Source organism: Rosa chinensis, chromosome 2 (assembly GCF_002994745.2).
Source record: "Rosa chinensis cultivar Old Blush chromosome 2, RchiOBHm-V2, whole genome shotgun sequence".
Taxonomy (NCBI): Eukaryota; Viridiplantae; Streptophyta; class Magnoliopsida; order Rosales; family Rosaceae; genus Rosa; species Rosa chinensis.
Genome location: NC_037089.1, coordinates 65,943,777 through 65,953,662, shown reverse-complemented (window position 1 = coordinate 65,953,662; position 9,886 = coordinate 65,943,777). Strand labels below are relative to the sequence as shown.

Genomic DNA, 9,886 nt, shown 5'->3' with positions numbered 1-9,886 from the left:
CGAAGCTCAAATTCACCAAAATCAGTTCCCAGTTAACAAAGCAATTCAAAACTAACACAATGTACACAAAAAGACCTAGAAATTCAAATCAAACAAATTAAACCGAGCTAAAATCAAAATTTTAGAGATCAATGAAGAAAAGAATCAAACCACAATGAAGGAGGAACACAAACAAGAGCTCAATCTCGGTCTACGGTGATAATCACAGCACAGCTCCTCTCTCTATCTAGAAATCGCAGAGCTCCTCTCTTCGGAAATCACACAGTTTCTCTCTCTCGAATTTGCAGAGCTCCTCTCACTCCAGAAATTGCACAGCTCCTCTCTCTCTCTAAAATGGCAGAGCTTCTCTCTCTATAATCGGGGAGTTTCTCTCTCTAAGTCTCTTTCTGTTTCAATTTTCAGCTTTGACAATTAAAAAGGGCAAAACAGTCCAAAAATATGAAGAAAACAGGTCTAACTCTTAGAGTTTTGGAAGGGGTTTAAAAATAAAAACTGTTGTGTAAGTTGGCAATCTCTTAGAGTGTTTGAGTAAATGAGGTTAATTAACCCCAAAATTGGGTAAATGATCATTTTCCCTCATCTTGAAAGGCAACTTCATTTTCTTTTCTTTTTTCTCATTTTCTTTTCTCATTTATTTATCCTTTTTATATATTGTTGAGTTCGGACATACATCAATTTCAAGCATATCTTTCAATAAGCTAATCGAAGCTAATCAATGGATCAATTAGCAAACTTGGAATACAAAATTTCCTCAAGCTGCTTGTGGGCACAATATTAACCTCACTTTGCATTTAATGTAATCATATTTGATAACTTAAATGGCAGGTTTTGTAGAGGCTCTTCCGTCTAATTTATTTTTTCTTTTTCTTATTAAAAAAAAATTCCAGGTCGATAAACAGTCCCCATCTTTTCTCCCACTTTCTCCCCTCGACAATAACCACTTCTCTGCTACAAAATTACACACAAATAGTGTGTGTTGCTGGTCTAGTACACATCAAAAGCTTCAGTATTGTAGTTATTTACAAGTTGTATATGAAGAACTGAACAAGAACTTCCCAAATCAGGAAACGAAAGGTAACCTACATCTTTTGGGCCAATAACCTAAATCTTAAAACTGTACAGATCGTTTCTAGGTTCAATAACTATCATCTAGTATTTACAAGTATGGAAATTACAACTGTACAAGCAACTCCTAAGGGTATAGGCTTGGTTTTTTTTTTGGTGAAAGGGTATAGGCTAGTTGCTAGGCTTCTAGCAGCACACATGCTGTTTGGAAATCCATTCCTTCAAGATTGTAAAAGAAGCCCACGTATAGACCTTGTTGATAACATGTAAAATCATTGACAGGACCTCTGTCAATTCAGTTCTTCAAAAATCTCTGACCTATTTGATATTACTTCGGTGCAGAATATTCCTACAACCCCAACCTTGGTCTTTTCCCAGTTCAATTGTAGACAATAAAACCTGTAACAAGTTCTCCGCATCTTCTTTGTGTTCTAGTTCCAAGTTGGTCTGAATGAGGGGAACAGTAGGATTATTCCAACGCACCGCCCTTGTTCCACTGCTTCTTTTGGCTAGCTGGTTTTGACGCAAAGGCGTATTAGAGCTGCTGCCGACTATATGAACTACTCCTTGATCGCAGTCAGCATGCATCGCACTCTCCAAATGAATTTCTGATTCAATCACCCATTTGAGATCAGAAGGAACACCACGAAATTCAGGCTTACTCAAGTCCACCAAACTTGAGCAGCTTACAATCAAAACCAGTCTCTCTGTGATGATGACAAATTTACCAGCTTCTTTAAGTTTCTTGCACATAACAAAAATTTCATCCTTGAGCCTCAAACTATCATCTGCCTCAACAAGTACTGCTGCTCCAACAGCTTCTTCCCAACAGTAAGGTCTTAAGGGATATTCTCGGCTTAGAGGCCTTGGAAGACGGACTCTAAAGCGCTGTTGTCCTGTCTGATAGATCCTACTTCGGTTTCTAATGCTCTGTGCAGTTTTTCCTGTAACTTCAAGAATACTAGCAGCTGGTTTGGCCACAAGTCCTGTAATACCTAAAGCTATGCCTGCACGATAGATACTGAAAACATGAAAGAATTGTCCAACAGCCAGGAAACCAACACCAATCATTTTTGTGTTTTAGGTGATTAAATCAATTAACCTGTGGAGTAACATTTATTATGGAGACAAAAATGATAAGCTTATTATTACTGCATCCCAGCAATAAATTACCTGAGAGCACACCAGGAAGACCATGTTTCTCAGCTCCATTGATTGGTGATTGAAGAAGACCTGTGAGTCCCTGGAAATCGATAAAGTTTAAACAATTAAACAAACCTCAGCATCTAACAGACTAATAAACAAACTAATACACTATATACATACCTCAAATACTTCATTGATAACACCTTTAGAGTGAGATGCTATACCAGTCTGTTGCTGTTGCACCCCTGAAACAGCCTGGTCATCAAATGTAAATGCCACAATTCCCTACGGATAAAAAAATCCAATTAATATTTTCCAAAGATACTAGGGTATGGACTACACAAATGTTATTATATGAGCAGTTACCTTGTGCGCAGCTTTGCTGAATTGGGTGGCAGCATCACTTATAGCATAGACTGTATTACTTAGGAGACTAGTCGTGCCTTGTGCCATGCCAGTAATTAATCCAGTAGGGCTCTATCAAAGGTAAAAAAAAATATTAATATCTCTAATATAGCCTCTAGGCTTCACCAAATTTTAAAATTCCTAGACTTCCCTTTGCTGCATGCCAATAGCTTGGTAAGTGACATGTGAAAAGGTTAAAAAGTAGGTAATGAACAATTTAACAGTTACTTCTAATATGAATGTTGGGAGTTTATCTTTTTCTCTAGCTGTTGTTTATCCATGTGAAGATACAGCGTTTAAAGGCTAGTACTGATAAAACGTGGAAAGGTAAGATATAACAAAACAACAAAACACTAACCTGAAAAATGCTTCTGGCAGGCACTGACAAGAAGTCTCTAATGCCAAGCCCTAAACTCCTTGCAAATCCCATGGGATTGCCAATTACACCAGCTGAACCAAAAACCTGTAAATTCAGCAATTATGGGGCCATAAGCAGATTTGTCAATGAACTTTCTTATGGAGGTAAGACAGAACCCCTTGCACCCTCATATAAATGCAAATATTTTCAAGACTAGAAAGTACTAAGCTCGGAATCTAGCGGAAGATGAACAGATGTTAAGGTATCGTACAATTGCATAGATAAATATTAGACTATCTAGTGTATTTGACACACGGACCGAACAAGAGGTGCAAGTTAGTTAAAAATATCTTAATTGCAGGCTAGCAACACTTATGAGAGAACTCATTTTTGTTCTATTTCCCGTCAAAAAGTAGAAGAGACTAATAAACCCATGTTACAAAGGGTTTTTTAATTCTATTTTATTATTACAATATTATCATTTTTTTTTTAATTTTATAAACTCATAATGAGAGTGAATTTACCATTGACAACCGAACATCTTGTAAAAGAAACTTTCGATAACACAAACTTGAAATATATTCCACTCTAGAGTCTACAGACTACATCCACAGAGCCGTAAGAACATTGACAACAAATACTTTATCTGGCTGAGAACCTCATGACAAAAGTTAATCACCATTCCTATGGTTAAACTAATCAATTGTGATCAAAAGAAGAAGAAAATCACTCACTCTTACCAACTCTGTCAAGAAAGCATAGCAGATAAGTTTTAACATGTACCTTATCCATCTCATGAAGAAGTTGCCTAGCAGATAAGTTTTACTAACTCTCTAAAGAAAGCCTAGCAGATAAGTTTAACATGTACCTTATACATCTCATGAAGAAGTTGCCGAGTATAATGCCTCATAAGGATCTCTTGTAGAGACTCCAAGCTAGCAATTTGATGTGCAATTGTCAACTGCTTCAGATGAATTCGTGCACCCTCCACATCAGCAAGAGCCATCAGACCTCTCTGCAATGAACTACTAGTGTGAGTATGATATATAAATTACAATTCACATGTGTCATCCTAGTCTTAGAAGAAGAAAAAAAAATGAAAGAGAAATTAGCCACCAATTTACAATAGAGGACAAGAAGTCCTCAACTAACCTAACTGAACTTATTATTAAAAAGAATGAAAAAAAGACTTCGACATGGCAATATTTATCAAATTACTGTAGCTTCCAATCCAATTATAAGATAATAGCGAATAATGTCTAAACAGTTCATATGTTACATCTTCACATATACTATTTCACAGTATGCCTGTTCCACACAATCTTCATATTTTGAACTAAACTTTTTTTGCAATTATTGTATTTACATAGGAGAACATTCATACTACTTACATGAATAACAGATTCTCCTGCTGCAAGAATCCCATTTCTAAGCATCCATGGAGTGCTGGAAAAGCTATGCAAACAAAAACCTAAGATGTCAAGAGGCAAAATTTAAGATAAAACTAAATATCCCAGAAGCATTTCTCCATATAGTTTACTAACTCACCTTAGGGTCAACTTGATGGGGGAAAATTCAAACACTTCTACATATATCTTTTTCTGTCTTCTAGCTAAAAGGTAAATTTGCTGCCAAGGAGCTCCAATTGGAACTATTGAAGGTAGTGAGAGTCTTTGCTTGTGGTTTTCATTAAGCAGAGGAACACTCATTAAGTGAAGTTGGTTATCAGTTGCATACGCATCCATTGAGCCAGCATCATTAGAAGGATGGTGCAGGAACGGATCTGATAATGGCAAGACTCTACTCTGGAACCTTGAAGATACATTTCTTATGAAGCCAAATAGGCTTAATATCAATTCTTGTTCAAGCTCAAGACAAACATCTGCAACTCTGCAAGTATTGAATGAAAGAAAGTAAGCAATTTTAAAGTGTTAAACAATCAAACTGTTCTAAATGCAGCAATGTACACCTTAAGCTTATGTATTCAAACGAAACCAGTGAGACATCTTTCTTCCTCCACTTAGATACAGCTAGGCAGAATACAGGTTCAAAACTGCGAGAAGTCCTTTGCAAAATCCTTTCACTTGGTTTAACATCATCCTCCCTAATCACATGGCCAGCTGGATTGTTTTTGTACTCACGATCAAAAGACAACATAACAGGATATGGGGAAGATCGAAGCTGATTATCGACTTGCAATGATGCGATTTGGATGGAAAGTTTTTGTTGATCCAAACTCTGTACCAGATCAACTGTAATGCTCTTTGCACATATAAAAAGCAACTCCTACAAAAGATATACCAGATGAACAATGTTTCACAAAGCTCTATGTACCCGGAGTATAATATAGAATTCCACCTACCTGAGGGTGAATATTGATCACAGAGATGCCAATCTGTTGAATAAAAACTGAAATTCTTTCCATGAAACCAATAAACTTGTCCTGTTTCTGTTCATGCTTCCCTTTGTCTTTTAAGTGAGGTAGACTAATACTTCTGTTGTCATTCATGACATGGTAACTTGAATCAATAACATGGAGGACCTGCAAGAGAGGAAATAATCACTAAGCTGATAAAGATAAGTACCGGTTATTCACTGCATGGGAAAGTGTAAGAAATGTACCTTTGTTGCTCCCTCAACATGGATGGATATATGCAATGTTCTCTCAGGTTTCTGATGACAAATATTAGCACAAATCAAATATTTACTAACCAACATGGAACCACCATAAATAATACCTAGTATCGTTAACCAAAAAGTTCTAGCAAGTATTCAAACAAGTAGTAAACTAAGACCCATTGACCAAACGTTGTCAATAATAACATATATTTTGTTTTGTGCAACCATGATGTAAATGAAGTATCATTTTATGCACATTCTGCAAAATATATTTCTATATATAATATCTATATATGTTTCAGTGATGCCATTGCAATGAACTTTTACATGTTGCAAATGAACCTGAGCTAATGCTTTTTGAGTCATTTTAAAAGAAACCAAAAAGCACAGAGCAAAACTCAAAATCAACCTAAAATGATGAAAAAAGAGCATCAAATCAGAAAAAATATAAAAAAGCAATCAAAGAGCCTTTAGCCAAAGAGTAGGGAAAAAATAAAAATTAAAAAAACCTTTGAACACTTGAGACGATACCATTTCAAATCCCATGCCAAAAGGTCTCAAACCAATAGTTGAATTTTAAAAAACCTGGAAAAATGATTTCTTAATTGCATGATACACGACTGCTGTAGTTCATCAGACAGTGCGGTTTATTAATTTGTGGGAAAATCAAAAAACCAATTTAAGAAGCCACTTTTAGTATATATGCCTTCAGCTCAACACAAATACATTCATAAACTATATACTAAAACTATGCCTATATAGTAATACACTGCTAAACTGCCATCTGTTGAGGAAAACAGAGGAATCTACTCCCGACAAAAGAAAAATTTATTCATGCATTATCTTAGTTATATATTCATGAAAATCAAAACATAAAAAAAAAAATTTAAAAAAACTTTTGAGTTAAACTACCACCCATTAGAGACAAATTACCTTAAAACTTTCTGTAAGAAAAGTGTGATAAGTTGTACAAATATTCTTTGAAAACTCTTTATGAGAGTTCAAAAAGCACAGGACAAGTAAGATATATTGAAACTGACAAACTTCTCCCAAACCACGGATATAATTTATTATGAAAATTTGTAGTTGCGGAAGAAGCACCTCAGCAGATGATGGTAATTGCACCGGACTGTATTCTTTTACATCATCAAGAGCGTATGACCCTAAAACACGCTTACCAGGTACCTGACATTAGCACAATTTATTTAGTAAAGATTGTGTCTGTGTAATGTTATGGTTAACACACAAAAAAAGCATGTACCTCCACAGTGAGACGATGTGGATAGCATGGTTCATCCCAGGCATAAGGGCAAGAAGTGTAAGACTGAACAATAGTCTCAAAGGTTTCACATCTTTGTTGGTAGATCCTTAGCCTCTAAATTGATCAAGTAAAGAAAAAATGGTATAGTCAATGGTAATGGTAACTTGGTATAAGGTTGAAATGCAAAAGAGATTTCATAAACTTTAGCAGGCATGTTTGACTCAACAGAATAGATGAAGATTGACAACAACACATTTTCACAGTTGCTTATGGGCTCACAATAGTTGCGACATAAAAACTAAAAATAATCTCCTTCACAAGATGATTAACAATTAATGATATAACATTGACACAGTACACGATACTTTTGAGTGAAATTTAGACAGAAAAACAGAAACAGACAAACTATTTGTATAGTTAGACGAAGAGCAGAGAAAAGTATAGCTAAAGAAAGAAGAAGAAGAAGAAGAAAAATACAAAGTGCTATTACGGAACTAAATAGAGTAGTTTTCCGATAAACTTAATTGTTGTAACCAACCTCATTAGTAAAATTATCAACCCTGTAGGGCATATACCCAGTCTCATCATCTGACACAAGAATCAAGTTTGTCCCAGAATTTCCATAGAAGTTTCCAACAATCTTTTCATCTCCCACGGAGACGTCAGCATTTTGCACTTCAACCCGTATCATATTTAAGGAACCAGAGAGATAATTCCGCATTTTCACTTGAGTGTCACCGAGATGGTCTGGCAAGAAGCCACCTGACCATTGCCATCCAGGCTCATTATAACGAATTGAAACGAGTAACTCCCTGCAAAAGGGATAGAAGATGAATAAGCAAAGAATAAAGAGAAACAAAGGTTAATACAGAAGACTAATAAACGAGATCCCAAAGAAATGGAGGAAACAAGTGGGCAGGATGGGCGTCAAAACTCCTTGTTTGGAAGACGAAAGATGAGAAGTGGTAGCGAAACCTTATTATTAAGCAGCTAAGTTACACATCTCTTTTTTTTTGCCTTTTGCTTTTCTTTTTTTTTTCCTTGTCTTTTTCTCCCAATAGGAGTATTGTTACATGTGTCTTGAAAAGACAATTCAGTTTGGTATTATGTACCCAAAAGCTCTCCATTGCACATCAAGCCATGGTCAAGGAAGAAAACGTATTGGTAGTTTAGTACCATGGCCTTATGGCAAAAGAGTCTTAATGAGTTAAAGCATCTTGGTTCAACAAAACTCCAAACAACATGTTATAGGAAACAAGAATTTATGGGAAAATAAGGAAAAATACAAACAGAGTGGCAAAAGGGGATGGACACGTAGTCCATCTAGGTAACTATAGAACACAATCCAAAATGAAACAAATAAAGCCACACTCCACGACAGAATTACTGTCCGGTCAAGTATCAGAAAATTTAAGATCTTTGTTTTTCCTAACAGAGACTTTTTTGAAAGAAAAAAAATACACTTCTTACAACAGGGTGACCTGTGGAAAACATAACCTACCTTTCAAACTACTAAAAAGAATGAAAGTCAGCACAGAATATACAGCACCAATACAGATCACAAGCAGACTAAGACACTAGATTCCCAATCCAAGAATAACAGATATAACTAGTCCCTGGATTGAAAAGATACCAAAGCCCATAAAGATGACTAAAGCAGAACTCTCTCCCACATATGATCCAACTCCTATCCCCTAATATAAGATCCTCTTTACATCTTCCATTCAAAGTCAGAAAAATCAAGAAGATCCAACATGTAAAAGGCAATTTACCTGGTTGTATCCATCCAGTGAAGATGAGAATGTTCCCCTGTACCCAATTGAAAAGAAAATTCGGTTCCTTTCTGCTTATAACATAAGTTCTTACTGCATGCATTGCTGATGATGTATCTGCAAACAAGAAAATTTTAACATTATTCCGACCTATAAACTACGCATATGAACTAAGAACAGATGGCTGCAATAATTTTTGTCACCTAGGTTGGAAGGTAATTGCACTTGTCCTCCCAGCAAATGGTGCGGCAACTGCACTGGACGTAATGGACATCATAAAAGCCGCATTTGACGATGGTTGAGGAACAAGGACAGTAGTTGAACCACTAGGCGGAATAAGGGGAAATGAACTTGACCATAGAGAATTTGGCATCTTTTCCGTTACATATTCAGGCATACACCTACTCACTCTAACCATTACTTCACCAGCAGAGGAAATTGGTTTAGGAGAGAACATGCATGCCCTTACTCTTCCACGCTCATAACGACTAGAGTTTAAATCTTTTGAGGTCAACTGACTGCTTGAACTTGATCTATTCTGTGAACTGCTGGAAAGTGAGTTTTCCCTGTCTAAATTACGTTTGCTTAAAAGCTCATGATAGTTGTCTTCAGAGTAAAGAGGCTTGCTAAAACTTATTTCTTTGTGAGTTGTAGCATTGTCTCTAATTGAGACAATGTGAACTCTTGAGGAAGAACTTCCCATTGTATCTGAATCTCTAGCATTTGGATTATGATTAGAAGATACCAGACCAAGACCATCCTTTTTTCCCTGAAGTACTTCTTGATCAACCATATCATAACAAGAAGGCACAATGCAGCTTACTCCTTTCATTTCACTGGCAGATTCAGAAATGAAGAGCGGAAAGCCAGTGCAATTATATAACAGAAATGGAACAGAGATAAAGAGTTCCCTGGCTCCAGAAAATGCATCCATCACCTTTTCCACTGTGACATACATTGGACCTGAAACAAAGACAACAATACCATCAATAATTCTACCAAGCATAAAGTTATTTTTAAGGAAAGATTCAACATTACAAGAAATACCATTTGTTGAGTCGCTGTCAAAGGTCACAATTTCAGAAAGTGAGAACTTCGTGCCACCAAACTTAGCCTTTTTACAGAATATTTCAGTACGTGGAAAATCCAAAATAGCTGTTTTAAAGCCATGCATATGGATCTCCAATCTCAGCTGATGAGAAGGGTCAACATTATGAAAAGAAGTTTCCACCTGCAGAAAAATAAATATAAAAAAATAAT

General features: G+C 36.1%; 1 protein-coding gene across 1 annotated transcript in view; it reads right to left on the bottom strand.

Annotated features, from left to right (window-relative positions):
* Positions 1-840: 840 nt before the first annotated feature.
* Positions 841-9,886, bottom strand: part of LOC112188429 — a 28,918-nt gene continuing 19,872 nt past the window's right edge. The window contains 17 exon segments of the mRNA XM_024327546.2: positions 841-2,072; positions 2,239-2,308; positions 2,392-2,496; positions 2,578-2,688; positions 2,975-3,079; positions 3,843-3,989; positions 4,366-4,429; positions 4,523-4,864; positions 4,944-5,260; positions 5,337-5,516; positions 5,597-5,647; positions 6,695-6,778; positions 6,855-6,968; positions 7,393-7,666; positions 8,627-8,743; positions 8,830-9,589; positions 9,674-9,857. Of these exon segments, the coding sequence (XP_024183314.1) occupies positions 1,384-2,072; positions 2,239-2,308; positions 2,392-2,496; positions 2,578-2,688; positions 2,975-3,079; positions 3,843-3,989; positions 4,366-4,429; positions 4,523-4,864; positions 4,944-5,260; positions 5,337-5,516; positions 5,597-5,647; positions 6,695-6,778; positions 6,855-6,968; positions 7,393-7,666; positions 8,627-8,743; positions 8,830-9,589; positions 9,674-9,857 (3,714 nt within the window). The 3' untranslated portion in view covers positions 841-1,383.